The following is an 18,698-nucleotide window of genomic DNA, read 5'->3' as shown; positions in this document are numbered from 1 at the left end:
TCCATCAGTATCGTGCAAATCACATTGCGTTACAAGATGTACAATACTGTATCAAGCAAATGAGTTAGACTAACCGGTAAATTATGCGGTGATTCCATAACGATTTTAAGTTAACCATAAGTATTATATTGCTAATATCTATATTAATTTACAATGCTGTACACGATTGGCATGCTTGAAAATTAAGACCGAAGATGAAATCTTTTGAACACGGACAGTACCAGACCTACGGTGAGTAATACATTGTACAAGCGCATTAGAATGTGTGTAGTGCGCCAACTGCAATTTCCACAAGTATTGGGTAGCCTTATACTGTTTACTTCGATCGTATAAATAAATACACTTATAAAAACAAGCGAAATATTGAATTTAATAATAATTAAAAATAACAGTTGCAGATAAAATTAATGTTAGTTAAAAAATACTGAATATTTGTGATTACAGTACCTATAATACAAATCTAATATTGTAAAAAAGTAACGAGAACTGCGCTGGGTGGTACACGGCAGAATAAACATCATTCAGTGTCAAAATACAGATAGTAAGTAAACTGTAATGATATATATTGCTCGCTGTAGAATAGTTACTGTAATTAAAATCGTCATCGTTCATGCGTCATCATTCATGTTCGAAAGCCGAATAACCGTGCGCACACTGTAATATCATTCTGTAACTCGCCAGCAGATACTTAATTACTTACTGTTGCTTCGCCTAATATAAATTATTTCATAAACGTTTTAATTACACAGTATGTAATAAAGCGCAACTGTAGCACTCTGTGCATTAATGTCCATTCGTATTGTGTAGCCAAAGGGTGAAATTTATTAGATGTCGTTGCATGAGATCCATACGAAGCTTACAGGCTGCTTGGAAGTTACGTACAGATATTTACGTTATTTACTTTTGATGATGATAGTAAACGACTAATTTTATAGCTTCCCTTTTCAAATTAATAAAACGGCACCTACAACTACAAGCATAATGATGCGCGACATCAATTTTAGCAGTGCACAAGAAAAGGTTCACAATGACCTTTGGAAACCTGAAACGACGGCGGAATGTCTACAGCGCACCTTTGTGAGCAGAATCTGTGCAGACGGTAAGTATCCTGCAGTATATGTAATGCAATTTAACTAACTAAGTGCGTAAAAACAGCCACGCCATGTTGGATTTTAGAATATGGGGTTCGCAAGTCCGAAGGCCAGAAAGATATGCTAATGTACGACCGAATATACTGTTTCAGTAATCAATGAGCTCATTCCAAATCTGCTGGAATTCAAATACAAACAACGCCCAGCAAAAGCAATCCTGTAAGACAAATTTCCTGCTGAGGAATGAAAAGAAGGTAAAAGGTAAAGGAAAAAGTACCTGCATGGTTTGGACTTGCAGAAAAGCATGGACTACACTGGATCCCGACATCAGTGCTAGGGATAACTGTAATCAGACCCAAAAGATATACCTGGCCATTATAGATGCAAAGGCTGAATGGGCCAGCTTGATCCGCGAAAACTGCTGGATAAACGAGAAGGTGCGAACTATAATTATACAAATCTCCATAGAGCGTTCCAAAACAAGCCGTCAACACTATTCGTACGCGATCGAAGACTAGTCTTCTTCTTTTCATAGTGTTAAGTCCTGCATCTGTATGCAGACCGACGGAAAAATTAAAAAGTACTTATATCCAGTGCAAACCTTTCATCACGTCATAGCTTTAGATCAGAATGGAAAAAGACGGAATTAGCGCTATGATGAAACTGGCAGAGGACGAGTTATCTAAAATTCGCGGTACTAAATTGTCGACCGCTGCCCAAGCGGAAGCAGCCGTTGCAAAATCCGCTCCAGAGTATCCACCCCTGATCAATGGCACCTTAACAGAAGAGAAGTTTCAGAAGTGGTTGATTCCGAATGTTCCTTTGCGGTCTCTATAGTGCCTTCAGTTTGGCGACAGTTTTTTTTTCATAATGCTTAACCTGCTCCGTTGTAATTTTTGGTTTAATTACAAATGGAAGAACCTCCTGCACAAGCCAGAAAGGTCATAATCTAAGATGATTACCATGGCTGATAAATCTAATCGATCCTGGGCCTTGAATGGCGCCGCAAAGTCATGATTGTTTACTTATATTTTACTTTGGAAGCAAATCCAGGTAATTTTTTGTAGGATTATCATTATTTTGGAAATATACGTTGTAGTTTTGCAACAGTTCTTTTCCGTTGTCATTATTATGACAAAACCATTTAATTTAATTATATAATTATGGTAGTGGTTAAGTAAACAAGTACAGTACAGTAGTATCACACAGCGGATGATCCACCAAGGTCACAGGTGTATTGTAGTTACTTAATTAATTTTATAGAAGCACTGCACACAGGGCACGGAGTCGAGGTCTACACACTTTGCAACTTTGTAAATACCCTATATTTATACGTACACAGATAATTTTTGGACTGCCTGGAAAATCGTAAAACTCCTACTCGTAAGGGCTCAGAAGAATTTAACGAAACTTTCATAGACTTTTGCAGTGCAAATACACTCAATAATGAAAAGGCTGCAGTAGAAATGAGTTGGTTACAGCTACTCGCAAAATACGAAGCCATGCTACATCCAATGACCACGGCATGAGCAGAAGTGCTATTGGTACAGTAAATTTTGTTATTAGTATTCTCAAAATCAGTTGCATTATGATCTAAGTTCTATTGAGTTATCTCATCGTCAATCGGAGGTATTATCAAACTATTTTTACCTACCGGTACATAGCTTTAACGTAACTTTCAAGTTGATTTTTACCATCCATTCGCGTCGAAATTTCATTCATGGAAGGTGTCTCCACTCTTCAGACTATCAGTTACGCACAATTACTTATCAAAAGTATAATCAACTACAGTAGTAGTACAATAAGTCAGTAAACTATGCGAAGTCCATATCTTCGTAGCACCAGCTTCATCACGTTTATCTGGATTCAGATCCCGAGGCAATCTTTGCACTTATCCTGGCGTTAGACTTCGTCTCATTCTGACAACGCTTTACCCACAATAAGAGCATGTGCTTTGTGGAGTTTTTCGTGCTCCTCCAGAAGGTGGTCATATTCAACGGTCAGTCCTTCACTCTGCGTTTTAATAGCGTTTATCTGCTTATCCTTGGCTTTTAGTGCGCTGGCCGCAGACCGTATATCTTCCTCGAGTTGAAGAATTTTAGCTTTCTCCAAAGCTTCTGAATCCGGAATGGTTTTTCCCTTTTGCCCACTGAGGATCTGGCGGGCCATCTTGGAGGCATTTTCGGCTTGCTTAATGACTGCACTGTTGGAAATAAGCAGCTGAGCTTCATAAGATAATTTGGCAGCCAGTGATTTGATAATGTAGAACAAGAACAAAGTAAATCCGGCGATGTAGAAGTTCCTTTGGGCTCGAAATAATCTCATATGGAACTGCGCTTCAGCGGCCGGCGCCTGCGTTGCTGTCACGTCCACCAAGTCGCTGGATGATTTCGTGTAACGGCTGACATCCCGGAGGGCATCTACCAGGAGGAATCCCATCCCGCCAACGAATATGTGCTGCACGTACTTATATCTCTTGATCAGCAATATTAGTCGTGAATTAAAGAAGCTGTGCCATGTTGTAGGACTGACGAAAGGCAGAAGCATAAGAATGGTAAAGGCGATTTCGGCGTAAAGGATGCCAGCAATGGCCGTCCATTGCAAGCTCATCTTGGAATACCTATATTAGGAAAACTGCTTAATTTCAGTCGCCACCGACAAAATGTTAGACTGTAGTACCTAGTTGAATCTCAGCGTAAACAGATGGTTCGAGCTTGACAGACGGTTACGTCTAGCAGCCGTTCGATAAGCAACAACAATTGCTGACTACTGTGCTAAGTAAACCACCTCGATAAGCATGCCGGTATACAAAACAGGTATCTCTGCAGTCATTTTGCCTGCCAGGTATCTTTAGCATGGGATGTACAATAACGCGTCATGTAAAACTGCATTTCTGTACAACATTATACCGAATGCCGCGGATGTGCATACGTAGTTGTATTCCATGTCCGTTAAGCGAGCGCTGCACTGTTGTCGGCAATGTAAGCACAATGCTATAAAAATGAGCATAAAAATTCGAATTAATTCTCGGCTTATTGTTGGATCTATTTCCACACCGATCGTACCTGTCTGCAACCATGTTTTAAATGAACAAAACCATTTGAAGCAGCGGGACGATCTCTACATTCAAAATGTCACACAGCGCAGCCTCAACCTCTTTCTCTTGCTTTGACTTTAACAAAGGATATTTCCTGATCATAAAAATTCCCAACGCTAATAGTGACAGAATTCTTAGATCATTATAACCAATTATTCGATCCCACAGCAAGAGAAGCTGGTCTACTTCTATAAAGCCGGCATAGGCCATCGTTAGCCAGGGCACGACAAATTCTGTTAGCTCGACCTTTATCGTCTTTCTCAAATGTTCCCACAACTCAGACTCTCGTTCATACAGCAATCGTTCGAAGAGGCAGTACAGGCTAAGAATGCTTTGAGGGTGAGTGGACAATTCGCTCAGGTAGTGGAAGTGTCGAATGTATAACTCCCGGAAAGCAAAATAGCACGGCCTAGGCTTAAGGAATACATATGCCAACGGAGCTGCGTACATCGATATTTCATGAAAAGGCAACACGCGACTGGGCGGGAAAAGGTCATGGGAGTCACATTCGCACTCATTCGTGTTTGCTGCGTTGTCCATGGCGTCACAAGATTGATGCTGGAAGGGATGGATTTTCTGCAGTATTTCAATGTCGTATTCCAACAATCTTTCGCAAATATCACAGTCTCGTTGAAACAGTTGCATTACTTGATGCGTCAGTTGAATGAAATTGAAAAATTGATCAGAATTTCCAATTATATCCACAACAGACTTGGTCATCAGGTGGTCAAAATATGTCTCCGTTCGAACAAAATCCGCTAAGCATTTTGTATAGTGGGTTTTCTCGATTGTTTTGTCTCGCAACAGTAATGTCCAAGCGGCATCGCGGTTTGCCGCACAACATCCCAAGCGGCATAATTGACGAACTTTGAGGACGTCTCGTTGCTTCAGGGCTGCGTTCAGAATATCCTCTTTTCGCTTCATGCGCTGCATGTAATCTTCTTCAAAGTAATCCGGTATATAATTGTCATAAAGTGGTGATAACTCTGTGTAAATGTCGCGGAGTTCCGGAAGGCTCACGTGCGGCAGGTCAACTTGGAGCCAGAACTCCATGGAAGCACCGTTTTCCGTAAGTTTCTCAGGGAGACCAGCCACTTGTTTGGTCAAGTCTTGTAGAGTAAACAACGGTGTCAGATTTTCAACATCGATTCCCAACCGCTCAAAATTACTACCAAAACATTTCCAGCTAGTCCAGGTTTTCTGCATTTCTTCAGTTGTTCGCTCGCGTTGCACTATGACTCCCGTTTCCTCCAAAGCATTACGAAGCGCTGTAGTAAGGCGATAGCTCCATAATAATTTTCCTTGGTTTAAGTGCATTTCCATTGAGGACGGCTTGTACTGCGATGACCAGTTTCGATGAAATTCAAGTAATACCAGCATTTGAAAGACTTTTTTCACAACCCGTTTTAGTGCGAACAGCCGGAGCGAGCTGTTAACTGAACTTCGCCCAAGAAAATTGCTCTTTTGAATCACTACATCGTGTAGGTTTACCTGTGTGCAAACCACTCGTTGGCAATACTGTATTACTCGTTGAATAGTTTTTGGGGATATTGTAGGAAATCCGTAGCAAAATCGACGATACAGCGACGTCGATTTCCGTTGGACTGCATCTTTTTTTGCGACGCTGACTGTGGAAGCAACGTTGGCAGAAGATGATTTTGCCGATTCTCCTTCGGTTCTTTGGCAAACATGTGGAACGCTTTTTCGTTTTTTGAAATTGTCGATAGCCGTCGATAGTTGCAACTTCCTGGTGAATTTATTAAATCGGGCGACTGCAGCCGATTTGCTAGCATCCGTCGTAAAAAGTGAATTTTGGCTGCTTGAGCATGGCCCCTGCCGTGTATCACATCTTGTACCATTGACGATTCTTTGTCTCCTGAACGAAGCTTTGCTCGGCGTATAAATACGAATTGGGCGCTGCAGATTGCTGGCACAAGGAATTACGCAGTGAAACATAGTGTACAGGCCCGTGTAAAAGCAACGTTAGTATTATTATGATTTCTGAAAAGGCGAAGCTAAAGAAATGGATATATTAAAACAAATCTGGATTTTCAGCAAAATTCCAGTTTCCTGCTCTTCAACATTCTTGGATTATGTCTACCGAATAATAATCACTGTGCTGTCTGTAACTGTGTACAGTACCTTCAGATTGGAATATATATACCTATTTTTAAAAAAAATATGGCTTTTGAAATTTTTATAAATGAACCCCCGTACGTTTTTTCGGGTTATTACGCATCCCGATAGAATAAAATTCAAAAGATTCAAAAGTCAATACACGAGTCTCCAAGATACGCATAGGAGCAACTGTTAAGCCTGAAATAATTTTTTTTGTTCGTAACGCTAACCATCCATCGTAATTAAATCGCAGAAGTTTGGAAAACCATGGCGGGCACTGAATTGGCTCTGGCAGCAATGCCAGAAGATGATCACGATCAGGATGGAGAACTGTTGTCAGATTCCGTTCATAATTTACGCATGACTCGTGCCATTGGATTTAACGGTACCTCCACCTGTCTAAGCATCTGCCCCAGTAAAATACTTAATCGTGTCAGTTTTCATATTTGTCCTGCTCTGCCGTTTACAGGCAGCGTACACGATGGTCTCCATGTGCACAACGACGGTGTACATATAATCTATCCAGTGGGCAATTCCTTGATTGTTTTTGATACAAAAACTCACAAACAAACTATTTTATCCGGACACAGCAACACAATATCCTGTGTAGCACTCTCGCCGTCCGGACGATATATAGCGTCTGGGCAAGTAAACCATATGGGATTCAAGGTATATTTACTGTAATATTTCTCTTTTGAATGCTACACTCCCTTTCATCTATTTTGTATGCCGAAATCAAAGAAAGAGAAGCCGAAAAACAGTCGGTTTATTTTATAGGCGGACGTTTTTGTTTGGGATTTTGCTACGCTGACACCACGTGGAAGACATGCACTGCACAAGGTCAAAGTTGAAGCCGTAGTGTTTTCTGAAAATGATAAATATTGCTGCTCAATGGGAGGCCAGGACGACGGAAGGTATCTTGCACAAGAAGCATATTATTTTAACGCTCACAGTCGAGCAAATCAGGGTACACATTTTGGCTGCAGTGTGGTAATATATGATGTGCTGAATCGTCGTGCTCTTTCCGGTCTGCAAGTACCTCGCACAGTTCAAGGCGTTCCCAATAAGTTTGTGGCGCTTAACCACCGTGACGATATCTACTTGGCAGTCGGACCGTAGGTATAATATACATATGTACACTTGTGCATTTTATATTCGGCTTCAGGTACGTCCTGTTTTATTTAATTCGAACTGCAGAGGTATCATCCGAGTGTGGGAATTCAGAGCCGAAGAAAATCGCCTAGCATACCGGAATTGTTGTTTGGGTTTGATTCACCGCACAATCGAGACAGTTAAAGTACATTTAAGTTTCATAAAAATGAAAATAACCAATCTGGTCTTTGGTCAAACTCACCTCATGTATGCTTTTTTTGTACAGATTAGTCCGGATGACCACTTCATGTTATGTGGCACTCGAAGCGGCGATATCATGCTGGTCGAACTCGATTTTGTTGATGGCATTATGCAACCGCGGCTTATAGAAAGCGTCGGGCGCTATTTGCCAACCGAACGGCAGCGCCAAAAAGAATCTTCCTGGTACGCCAATGGTACGCAAGGCTCTCGCCCAAATAATATCCATTTTAATACATTAATGACTTTACGTTGCGTTGCAATGTTTTAGGCGTAACCGCGCTTTTCCTCCCAAACGATCGCCCCAATGTGATTTTCTTGGGCACCGGCAATGGGTGGTTATATGAAGCACGCATCGTAAAAAGTGCCGTGCGCGATCCCATTAAGACACGCCATGGTATGACCCGTTCAGAACCTAATCCAAAGAATGTTCTTGATCCCATCAGGTAGTGTCTCACAGTTATGCATTTACATTTTATTTCTTTCTCTGTTGACAAGTTTTCGAATTTTACGAAAACCATAAGAGATTCGAAGATTGTCTCAGACTCTCAGGTGAGGTCTCTTATACAGCTAATTACCGTTGCAGAAGCGCACAACTTCACGGCGAAATTACGAGCATCATCCCCGTTCTTTCCAAGAAAATGGTATGGTTCTGTTAATAATTAAAAATTAAGGCTGAAGAATTTTGTTGTTGAATCTAGTTTCGAAACTGCAGGTTTATGTAGGCACATCAGCGTCCAGCATTCACCGTTTTGATTCGGAGAACTGGGCGAATTATGAGCTGATCTTTACTGCAAATCACGGACAAGTCATGGGAGTTGCGTTTCCGTAGTAAGTCAGTAGCGATATGATGCAGATTTTATTAGCGATTACATTAGCGCTACAAAGGCTATTATAGTGAGTTTTCTGGAGTTTTTGCAACTGCCGGGCAAGATTTTGTCCGCTTATGGTCAGCGGTTGATGGCCGGGAAATGCTTCGATTGGAAGTGCCGAACGCTCTGTGCAATGTCGTTGATTTCATGCAAGACGGACACAGCATCGTGTCGGGTATGCCCAACGGCTATTTGCTTTTTCATTACAGTATCTAGTTAACCAGTCTAATTTCGATGCAGCATGGAGTGATGGTCGCATTCGAGCATTTAGTCCGGAATCCGGAAGGTTAATCTATGAAATTTTTGATGCGCATCCCAAATCGGTAACAGCTATGGCTACGACATCCGACTGTAGCCGCATAGTAACCGGCGGGAAAGAAGGACAAGTTCGAGTGTGGCTGGTTACAACTTCGTAAGTTGCGTTCTTTTTCGTTATTATGGTTGCCATATATGAAAACTTCGTGTTGTTTAAATTCAGTAATATTGTTGTTTCAGTGGTCACAAAATGTTGAATTCGATGCATGACCACAAAGGGCTGGTGTCCTGCATTCGGATGAATCACGATAGCACGAAATGTGTCAGCTCAAGCGAAGACGGGACGTGTGTCATCTGGGACCTAGAGTAAGAAATTACCGCCGTTAGCTTTGTTTTCCTTACCGCATTTTTCTGTTTCTTTATGTCCACCTTTTCACCATTTTGAGAATTCCAGTACAGTACATTTAGTCTTTCCTATTGGTAACGGTGCGTATAAGGATAATATATGCAAAAAGAAACCGTTTACCATACCTAAAATTGCGCATCTTTTTTTACATTGAGCAGTCAACATCGTTTTCAACTTTTCATTAGGAGGTACACTAGATTCCAGATGGTCTTTGCCAATACATTGTTTAAATGTGTGGTATTTCACCCTGTGGGATGTCAAATTTTGACCTGTGGAACAGACCGAAAAATCGCATATTGGGAAGCATTTAATGGACAGTTATGCCGCCACATATACGGGTCACAGCAAGGAGCAATTAATGCGTTAGACATTACTGATGATGGAAAATACATCGTGACTGGTGGGGATGAGCGCACTGTGAAGGTAAATACGAGTAAAAATATAACGAGCGCAATTTTGCATTAATAATATGCGATACGAAGAAGATCAATATAACAAGATGGTGGCAAAACATGACTGAAATGTTTTAAGAAATGTGTCACGTTATAGACCAAAAATTTCAGCTATGTATTATATAATGCCTTATGCTGTTTTTGTCCCTTCAAAATTCAGAAATTACTACATAGCTTCCAATATGGGCTTTGGGTAAACCTGAAAGATGGCGTGTTCAAAACAGTATCAATTCACTTAACTAAATTAATAAACTGTTATACTCCAGCAAGTACGTTGCAGATCTGGCGCTATCATGATGGACGCCTGGTTTCGGTGGGAAAAGGTCACAGCGGTACAATTACGGCTTTAAGGATATCGCCCGACAAGAAATTTGTTTGCTCAGTCAGCATTGACGGCGCTGCATTGCAGTGGGACCTTGCTGCTATGATCGTTCAAGATGCTTCGCATTTTGATAAAGACTCGCATGTGTAAGATTTGCAAATTATTTTTGATTTATATTTTCAGTATCCTTGCATGCCGTTATTGAAACGTTTTTCTCTGGTGATACTTTACTCCGCATTTGAGTATCTAGTCGAGGCGATGCCGGAGTGAAAAATATGACCGACAACGAGTTTTTAAAGCAATTAAACACAATTCTTATTGTTAGGAAAACTTCCATTATTAACGGCAACTGCAAAAATTTGATAAAACTGGTTACTGTTCAAAAACTCTTGGCAGGTTACTGCTGTGTATTGCCGACTGGACATCTTGTATACATGCACCTTGTAGCAATGCTTCCAAACTACATATTTAATAGCTGATGCACACAAATTCACGAAAAAGTTACCCCACATTGTTATCGCCATTACCCACACCGACACCGATAGTGCTCTCTGAACGAGTGTTTTGTTTAAGACAAGGTTTAGAGACCGCACGATGCTCGAATGTGGAAGCGTTTGTCGACGGCGATAAACCTGGACGCCCACCAGACGGAGTAGTCGGCGGTACCGTTACTCCACGAATAATCTGCAAGATCCCCAACTTGGTCCAGGGTCGAAGCGATTTCAAGTGGTTGACCGTCAGTCTTCTAATGTTAGCGTCCAGCTTGTTTTTAAGCGACGGCTCTCGCCTAAAACAATACGTTATTGGTCCTAGACAATGAATATGGAGATGTACATTCATGTCGCAGAGTTTACATACCTGTTTATTAACTGAATAATTTGGTTGCGCTTCATTTCGTTGACTTTACCAATACCGCTCTCGATTTCCAGTTTGTCGGTCTTTTTTAGCCGTGGCATATGGTGGTTCATCAGCTTGAGCAACATTTCCTCGCGGTCAGCATTAGAGTCAGAAAGGTCCACCACGGCTTCCTCAATCCGTATCCCGACCTCAAAATTGTTGATATACTGCTCGATTGACAAAAATCCCGCTTTCTCTGCCAGATCCACACTTAGTAAGTGCACGCGCTGGATATTTGCCGGCAGAGTTAACAGGTGGTTGAAACCCAATGGACAGCTTTTAAACGTCAACCGTTGCAAGTGGGGCGATACAGGCAGTATGCTTCCGCACAAGTCGTTATCTTCTACATTGAAGGCGTCCCATAACTCCATTCTTTCGCGACCTGCATCAAATATTATATGCTGTGTGTGTTCTGTCAGACAGTGCCGGTAGAGGTCGTGGAGAAAATTGGCTGAACGATGCGAATGATATCGCGCACTGTGCTGCAGAACGTCAACGTAGAAGTATACGCTTTTGTTCAGTCCAGGATGCCGGTGGATTTCTTTGAAGTGGCGCGAGACTCTTCGCACTCGCTGCAGAGAAAAAGCATCAAGAAACGCTAGTATTCCCAGTAAGAGAGCTTCCGGAAGGTCATCCAGGGATGTGGTGTATGATCCACACAAACACATTCTGGCAGGTTTATTCGTATGGGCAGGGTACACTACACGACGGATATCTTTCACCTCCTCGATAGCGGATGTTAATTCGTCAATTTGCTTGTCCTTCTCATCGATCAATCCCAGAAGCTGCTCACGCTGTCGTTCGGACTCGGTCAGCTTGACTTCTAACTGGTCGACCTTCCGCTGAAAGACATTCTGGATTTGTTTCATGTTGAACTGATAGCTGTCTCGGACTTCGCCTTCTATCCGACTGGCCAGGCTGTTGGTCTCACATGCTGCACCGATCGAGTCTGATTGGCTGAACGGCGGTAACGCGGTGGCTGCACTCGCTCCAGCAGTTGACGGGGGTTGTTGGATGCCTGTTGAAATGGAAGTAATGTCTGCTAGATCAGTGTCTGGGTCTGCACTGGCACTGCTACTGCACCCACAGGAAGGGGCTCCATCCATGCCAGAAGAAATCTGCAGAATGCATCATACCACACGTTACGATTGTCACTCTTGCTTTAACTGTGCGCCAGATAAATTCAATTCACGACTATGACTGTTTTGTCGCTAGTAATGACAAAATAGCTAGTACAGCAGCTGCTGTTTATTCACTGGAACGACTGTAGTGTGAGCCAGAACAGAAAAAAGATACCTCAACGTTTTCAAAATCATGAATTGTTGGATTGTCGTCAAAACACACTCGCTTGGTGGTTCTAGATCTACTGTTAGAAGGGCGTCCCTGAGACTTCCGTTTCCGAGAAGCAGCTACCATTTGACAAACGGTTGAATTCCTGATTATCGTAAGTTTAAAATTCAAGTTGAGCGCTTCCAATCAGCAGCGTAAGACATAAGAATTGTTGCGGCAGCAATCCAATATAATTCTTGATATCAGTGTTTGATGAGTGATAACTGCCAGTTTTTCCATAACAGATTGGCTTGTACGCGGTAATTACGGCTTCTGATGAGTGGAAAAGCTCAGAACTTACGAGTGATTAGTATATAACACTGGGAGAGGTTACTGCAGAAAATACAGTCATCGTGATCGAAGTTGAGTAAATACAGAGTCTTTCTTTTGGTTACTGCAGTTAGCGTTGCGAAATTCAAGTCTCAGCTAATCGACTTCGTGTTACTGTAACGGAAACTACAAGTTGTCTACAGTCAGTTTAGCAGTGTTAGCATACGAAAATCTTTTAATTATATTGTTGTTGCCACGTAAAATACAGTAACAAAATCAAACGATATACAATAGTCTTTTACAACAACGATATATGGCATGCTTTTCCCTTATTACCCATGTCAGGCCCATGCACGGTGATGAACACGAAGCAACTTTTGGGAACGTTGTTAAGCTGACAATGAGCTCAGCTTGTTAAGCTGAGCCCTAAAGCGATATGTTTATTCGCCTCGGCCAGCGTCTGGCACAGCAGAGCGAAACTCAGTTTCCAAACGTTGAATAGTTGGGTTAGCTGCAACAATAAAATAACCGTAATCCAGAATACACCGGAGAATATTTCTATAGATACCGGTATTAGTTATTAGTTTTATTAATAGGAATTCCGTTGGCGAATTGTTTCTCCGGCATCGGTTACCGTTTTCTCCACACAGACTGTAACTGGGCACAAATCCTTTTCCTTTCAGGAATATATCTTGGAGACGAATCAGTACAAAACTGCCGAACGTCTCCATCAGGTTACAGGCAGTAGAACTGCACAAAATCTGAGTAACTGCAATAATGTTTTTTTATTATGACTCATAATAAAAAACTCACTCAGAGTTTTGCACAATGCGTCTAGCAAATTTTGAGTGTTTATCGGAAGCAAAAGGGTGTATGACATTTAACTGACCTTTTGTAACTGCAAGCAGTCGATGAGCAACAAAAACTGTTTCGCCAAAAACGCAATACTTTGGACACATCTGGCCAATAACGCCGGCAACAACGGGTCCTGAAATAATACAATAAGCGGCGTCGTGTAACAAATAAATAAACTACATGCTTCAGCTCTCAAAAAGACAATACAATACTGTTTGTCACATGCCTGTATTAACAGCCATGCGGAAAATCAAATGCGCTTGTGGTTTCCACGGAATGTGAAATTTAGTTGTTTTGAACAGCATGGTCAACGCCACTCGTGCTATTTCTCTAGCGTTAAATATACCATTCCGAACAGGTAACCCAGATGCAATCTATGGAAAGGGCTTGTCAGAATATACAGTACTTTATTCCTTCCTCTGCTGGATCAGTGGTGGCAACGTACCATAACTAAAGCTTGTTGAATATCCACGGTGATGCACTCGTACTCTGTGGTGACTGATTCATAATACCGATACAAATCCGTAACGAACTCGACGACAACTGCTGGAGAACATCCTTCAAGGATTTCTTGGAAGTTGACAACATCACACATTAGTAAGGTCACAATATCGTACAATTCCGGGGCGATAGTCTCGTCATGACGCAGTCTATCGGCTGTTGACCTGTCAAAAACGTTTACTGTTAGCACACCTATCAAATCCCTTGTACCATGGAAATTCGCTCCCTTAGCTAATTACTTTGGCAAAACTTCAGCTACCAGCTGGAAGAACTGGGATTTCTCCTGCTGAATGGATTTAGTGCGTTCGGCAATTCGTTGCTGGAGTTCAACAGCTTGTTCCTCCATGCGGCCGAGCATAACGTCCATAATAGATGTTGTTTTACTGCCGATCCCTCTGCAATGATTGTGCTGATTTTATTAACTGCCAAAATCTTGAGGAAGTCTGGCTGAGCCAGTTTTGCAATACAATCCTTGCCCTCACAATTCTTCTCCGATCTCCTTCAAAGCTATACGAACCGCAGTCAGTGTGGGCCTCTTGTTATATTGATCTGACCAGCATCTCAGCAACAACTTGTGCAGTTCTGGATGACCACAATCTTCGACAGCAATCTGTGGTCGAAATGGCACTTCGCTAGTTAAGCGATCCCGTACGTGCGAAACAATCTCTGCGGGAACAAACTTTAGCATGAGCAGAATTCACGCAAAAATAATCAACACCAAAACTACAAAACTAGTTAGTTACCTTCCGATGATAAAAATGGATACATGCTATATGGCTTTGCGGCTAGGAACACTTCCGACATGATTATAGCGACACTGAATATGTCGCCTTGTCTGGATCCGCTTTTAGCACTCATTGCTTGTTCGTGCATCAGCTGGTCTCTTTCGTACCGAGACTTTTCGTTAGCCATGCGGTAGCGTTTCATATTTCTGGAAATCGGTGGTCCGATCTGACTACTACGCCGATCCCGCTTTGCAATGAAATTCGTCATTTCACCGCCGAGAATAACCCCTATATGTTCGGGTGCAGTCCATAGGAGCATGTCCCACAGTTCGCCTGTGTCTTTCAGTTCTTGCGTTTCCTCCACAGTCAAAGAGAAAAAACTAGGCAAACCATAATCGGCGATTTTTAGCACAAAGCGATTGTCAACATGGATGCATTTGGACGTTAAGCGGCCGTGCGCTTCAAGAGAAGAAGCGTGGATGTGCGTTAATCCCCGTAGAAGGTCGCCAATGACTGTTAACCTCATCGTCCAGTCTAAGCGGAAGTGGGAGCTCACGATGAGATCCTATGATAAGCAAATGAAGCCATACATAACGGATACAAGGCATGTACTGCAAAGTACCTGCAATGTTCCTTTCGCACAAAATTCGTAAAAAATTGCTACTTTTTCCCAGTCCATGCTGGCCGCAAGAAATTTGATGATATTATCGTCACTCTTCATCGTTCGCACGGTTTTGACCTCTTGAAGAACCTGTTGTGTCAGATACACTACTTTTTTCTGACAGTGCCGAATGGTTACTGGCAGTTTCTTGTACACTCCTTGAGATTTATGCCCGGTTTTCTTCAGTGACAGACGCATCCGGTCAAGGTGCTCCATTTCTCTGACCACCGAGCCTCGTCCTAATCGAGCCGTCATAGCCTTTCGTGCCGTACGCACCGCATCACCAACGGCTACTCCACCGGCTCCGTCATCGATTAACGTATACCGTCGACGCACCCAATCATGCATATCCCGTGGGTACTGCACATCGTCCAGTTTGGCGATCCAGTTCCTCTCGGCTATTTTGCGTTTTTCGTTGCGCGTGTAGCACACGGCAATGATTATCACAGCCATCACGCTGAGGATTATGGTCATCGCAATCGTCAGAATGGAGTTTGTTGCTGCAAGCGAAAGACAAGTTCAGACGTTTTCTTGGAGCACATGGGTTAGGCTCTTTTTACACATTGGAGCACAAGCAGGATTTTCTCCTTCGAAACCGCAAAAAGGACGACTGACTGGTGACTTTCCTTGAGGCCATCGCAGTGTTCCACTTTGAGATTTTTTTAAAGATGTGCTATAGTTGAAAACAGGCTGTAAAACGTTTGGAAGAATGTTTTAACAAAAACAAAGCGTTCAGATCATGCTGTAGCGGGCGAGGCTTACTTACTGCAAACTGGCCGTTCTCGAGCATATCAAAAATCATGGTATTCTGCAGTCGGTTACCTTCGATGTCAATAACTACGTCTCCAGTCATCCCGTCTAGAATTATTAGGGTTAAAACATTAATACGGAAAGATGATCCCGTTCATACTTTTTTCCACAATGTTGAAATAGTTTTGCTTTCTCAGAAATGTGGACAGTTTCGTTGTAAACTCCAAATACGGTACACCATCACGTTTCCAGGTTTCCACGGCGGCGTTGGTAGCGTCCTTCACGCGCTGGCCGAGCAGCATCAAAACATCAAAGTAGCTAGCTGTATAATGTGGGAGAGCGAGAACAAGTTAAAGAAACCAATGAAGCATGGCGTAACTATTCTGGCATTAGTGCGACTTAGAAAAAGGATATAATTTGGCACGCCATATAAAAAAGTGGATTGGCCCAAGAATATGGCGTATGAACTTGCGCCTATATCTTGCTCGAAATCGCCCATCATCTGCGCTATCTGGCTTGCCGGGTCCGCTATGCCAACAATAAGCACAGCTTCATATGCAGTTTTGGCCTTGTCGTCGTTGCCGTCTCCTACAACCTCGTACCAGTTACAAGAGAATGAATTTTTCCATATTTCTAAATAAACATGATTATGCATTTGTATTACAAAGTAGTAATTGGATTACCCGATCATAGGTTTGATGCTGCAAAGAATGCAACTTACTGCAAAGTGCAAATGCAGTAATTAATGCTGCTTGCCTGCAGTGACTGACCTGCTTGCCACGGCTGAGAATTATTAAAATATGGATCTTTGAAGGTATCCAGAGCAATAAACGCGTAGTCTCCTTTACACATTCCCAGATTAGATGCAGCCATCATGTACTTCCGAAAAATGCTTTTATTTGAGACGATGACGACAACTACGAGTAGCCGCTGATAGCAAAAACATTGGCAAGGTACGCGTGCGACGATGTCACAGCAGACTAACTTCGAGCAGCCTTCCGCAGGGCAGCTAAATTCGGTTCAACATCACTGTCCTCGTGATGTCGTACTAAAATGACATTCCATCCTTTTTGATGCAAAATATATGACAGGCCGTCAGCCAGGATGGTCTTCTCCTGAGCATCGAGGAGGTTAGTTGACATGTCATCGTAAATAATGAAAAAAGTTTCCCAAGCATACAAAGCCGCAAACGCCACCAACCCCTCCCAAACATAAATCGGACTGTATGCTGTCCTAACAATAAAGGGATATTTCGAGTAATTCCCGATGAGCTCCCCACCGCCGGTAAAGGTCGTCACATTGTACAAATCGGCCAGCTGAGATGCCGCTTTCAGTTCCAAGCGGCAAGGCGGTGCCAATAACACCGAAATGACGTGCCCATCCAGCATGTCAACAGTCTGACCCAAGACCACATGCACGTCTGTGCCGCCTTCTGCGCAAGCTGGCAGGTAGCTTGGCATCATAGTATCGGAGCTACCGGAGAAACCCGAATAGAACTCTGGATACCACAGCAGTGATATGAGATTGAGAAAGACACCTTTATCCTTGCGATTTTTTGCCACAGCATGGAGAATAGCCGGGAAAATGTTTCTGACGGTCGGTTGTGGAATTGTATTATTAAGTTCAGAACTGTCATTTCGGTAAGAATCAGCATTGGGTAAAAGGTAAAAAATATCGATTGAACAATTCAGCAAAGGTATAAAATTCGCTTCTAAATCAATGCCGAACTGTAAAAGATAAGTGGCAAGTGGTTGCAGTTGAGCCATTTGAGAAAACACAAACCGACGCAAGTGCGATATATCCAGCACACCGGAAAACACGTAGTCTTCCATAGCTCCTTGAACAGTTCTGCCTAGCCCGCGCAGTTTGTTTTGTTTTTGATCGATATTGCAAGATAAACCAGTTCGAAAGCAATCCTCAAAATACAGTTCTTCCATATAGCTCACGAACTTAGTGCCGGTGTCTATGAAGCGCTGATAACCTGTGTATCCCAGAAAGTAGTCGTGTCGTTTGCTCTGGCAGGCAGCATAGTAAATCTCCAGCCCTATTTGCGTCATGCTGACCGTTAGTGGATTTGTGAACATTCCGGTGTAGTTTGAACTCTGAATGTACATGAAAGAAGGCATGCACGAACCATCCATAACTGTAGAATTAACCATGCTAATGGCGTTCAGTAATGGTGCTGGATCTACTGGCCAAAGGATCGAGTTCTGTTGTTGTGCCGTCAGTGAGGAAAGAGCGCAGAATATCGATGAAACGCAAAGTACTTTGTGCATCTTTTCACAAGATACATGTAGCACCAATTGCGTACATTTGACTGGACAGCACTAGACTCACAACTATATTAATGTCACAAAAAGTTTCGCAGATTTTCCGCCGTCGAGAGCCATATCGAAGGTCGATTTCGTAAGTAAACAGCTATCAGGAGAAGCGAACGCGCCTATCTATATAAAACAGATTCACTGTTCACACAATCAAAACGGCACGGTATGCTCCACACAAAAGAATAAAATGTCAAATACTGTAACACTACGGTGCTTGTATTGGTTCGTTTACGCCAAGCAAAACCAATGATTATTTGTCGGCTCTCAAGTACGTACCCTTCAAATTTGATATCCTCAATTTGTTTTGAAAAATGTACTGTTCGGCATCATAGTGGAAGCCTGGGAGTTTTCAGTGGATATTATAGCGAAAGTAGAGTATGTTAAATTAGTTCTGCTTCTAATCAGTTTAATTAATGACCGAAA

General features: G+C 42.4%; 3 protein-coding genes across 9 annotated transcripts; 1 reads left to right on the top strand and 2 right to left on the bottom strand.

Annotated features, from left to right (window-relative positions):
* Window positions 1–763: 763 nt before the first annotated feature.
* On the top strand, window positions 764–10,355 carry LOC129586910 (cilia- and flagella-associated protein 52-like). 3 transcript variants are annotated; one of them, XM_055480410.1, is made up of 19 exons: window positions 775–873; window positions 1,005–1,099; window positions 1,244–1,310; window positions 1,390–1,528; window positions 1,716–2,144; window positions 6,560–6,691; window positions 6,776–6,975; window positions 7,084–7,220; window positions 7,293–7,421; window positions 7,504–7,603; window positions 7,685–7,853; window positions 7,928–8,102; window positions 8,243–8,300; window positions 8,372–8,487; window positions 8,555–8,703; window positions 8,769–8,940; window positions 9,024–9,149; window positions 9,375–9,612; window positions 9,922–10,355. In XM_055480410.1, exons 5-19 carry the CDS (start codon window positions 2,105–2,107, stop codon window positions 10,111–10,113), a joined length of 2,133 nt encoding a protein of 710 aa, XP_055336385.1. In that variant the 5' UTR covers window positions 775–873; window positions 1,005–1,099; window positions 1,244–1,310; window positions 1,390–1,528; window positions 1,716–2,104; the 3' UTR covers window positions 10,114–10,355. The 3 variants fall into 3 exon arrangements, with proteins under 3 accessions (XP_055336383.1, XP_055336384.1, XP_055336385.1); XM_055480408.1 differs by having other exon boundaries at window positions 764–1,099; window positions 1,627–2,144; XM_055480409.1 differs by having other exon boundaries at window positions 764–1,099; window positions 1,177–1,310.
* LOC129586912 (B-cell receptor-associated protein 31-like) lies at window positions 2,518–6,418 on the bottom strand. Of its 3 annotated transcripts, XM_055480412.1 has the most exons (3): window positions 4,157–4,185; window positions 4,001–4,084; window positions 2,518–3,711 (listed from the first exon to the last, which is right to left on the bottom strand). In XM_055480412.1, the coding sequence occupies exons 1-3, from the start codon at window positions 4,168–4,170 to the stop codon at window positions 3,006–3,008; spliced, it is 804 nt and encodes a 267-aa protein (XP_055336387.1). In that variant the 5' UTR covers window positions 4,171–4,185; the 3' UTR covers window positions 2,518–3,005. The 3 variants fall into 3 exon arrangements, with proteins under 3 accessions (XP_055336387.1, XP_055336389.1, XP_055336386.1); XM_055480414.1 differs by lacking the exons at window positions 4,001–4,084; window positions 4,157–4,185 and adding an exon at window positions 3,771–3,913 and having other exon boundaries at window positions 2,524–3,711; XM_055480411.1 differs by lacking the exon at window positions 2,518–3,711 and having other exon boundaries at window positions 4,157–6,418.
* A 1-nt stretch (window position 10,356) lies between the features above and the next one.
* On the bottom strand, window positions 10,357–18,671 carry LOC129586908 (atrial natriuretic peptide receptor 1-like). Of its 3 annotated transcripts, XM_055480401.1 has the most exons (18): window positions 18,552–18,671; window positions 16,937–18,395; window positions 16,722–16,868; window positions 16,366–16,539; window positions 16,112–16,282; window positions 15,968–16,059; window positions 15,762–15,891; window positions 15,163–15,701; window positions 14,559–15,105; window positions 14,298–14,481; window positions 14,055–14,210; window positions 13,760–13,979; window positions 13,541–13,688; window positions 13,349–13,447; window positions 13,028–13,228; window positions 12,157–12,970; window positions 10,822–11,978; window positions 10,357–10,750 (listed from the first exon to the last, which is right to left on the bottom strand). In XM_055480401.1, exons 2-16 carry the CDS (start codon window positions 18,225–18,227, stop codon window positions 12,900–12,902), a joined length of 4,170 nt encoding a protein of 1,389 aa, XP_055336376.1. In that variant the 5' UTR covers window positions 18,228–18,395; window positions 18,552–18,671; the 3' UTR covers window positions 10,357–10,750; window positions 10,822–11,978; window positions 12,157–12,899. The 3 variants fall into 3 exon arrangements, with proteins under 3 accessions (XP_055336376.1, XP_055336377.1, XP_055336378.1); XM_055480402.1 differs by lacking the exon at window positions 18,552–18,671 and having other exon boundaries at window positions 16,937–18,535; XM_055480403.1 differs by lacking the exon at window positions 18,552–18,671 and having other exon boundaries at window positions 13,094–13,228; window positions 16,937–18,534.
* Between the last annotated feature and the right edge of the window lie 27 nt (window positions 18,672–18,698).

Source organism: Paramacrobiotus metropolitanus, unplaced genomic scaffold (genome assembly GCF_019649055.1).
Source record: "Paramacrobiotus metropolitanus isolate TYO unplaced genomic scaffold, Prichtersi_v1.0 Parri_scaffold0000022, whole genome shotgun sequence".
NCBI classification, from domain to species: Eukaryota; Metazoa; Tardigrada; class Eutardigrada; order Parachela; family Macrobiotidae; genus Paramacrobiotus; species Paramacrobiotus metropolitanus.
The sequence above is the reverse complement of the archived record's forward strand: the minus strand, read 5'-3'. Positions and strand labels throughout refer to the sequence as shown.

Bases quoted from the DNA above. Each gene is read 5' to 3' on its own strand.
- LOC129586910 (XM_055480408.1), top strand. From the start codon at position 2,105: ATGATTGTTTACTTATATTTTACTTTGGAAGCAAATCCAG. The intron at 6,976-7,083 runs GTATATTTACTG...TTTATTTTATAG, and splicing joins TAAACCATATGGGATTCAAG to GCGGACGTTTTTGTTTGGGA. The intron at 8,704-8,768 runs GTATGCCCAACG...ATTTCGATGCAG, and splicing joins CGGACACAGCATCGTGTCGG to CATGGAGTGATGGTCGCATT.
- LOC129586912 (XM_055480411.1), bottom strand. From the start codon at position 6,144: ATGTTTCACTGCGTAATTCCTTGTGCCAGCAATCTGCAGCGCCCAATT.
- LOC129586908 (XM_055480401.1), bottom strand. From the start codon at position 18,227: ATGCACAAAGTACTTTGCGTTTCATCGATATTCTGCGCTCTTTCCTCA. The intron at 13,980-14,054 runs GTAATTAGCTAA...CGTTTTTGACAG, and splicing joins GTAGCTGAAGTTTTGCCAAA to GTCAACAGCCGATAGACTGC. The intron at 12,971-13,027 runs GTATCTATAGAA...TTATTGTTGCAG, and splicing joins AAAACTAATAACTAATACCG to CTAACCCAACTATTCAACGT.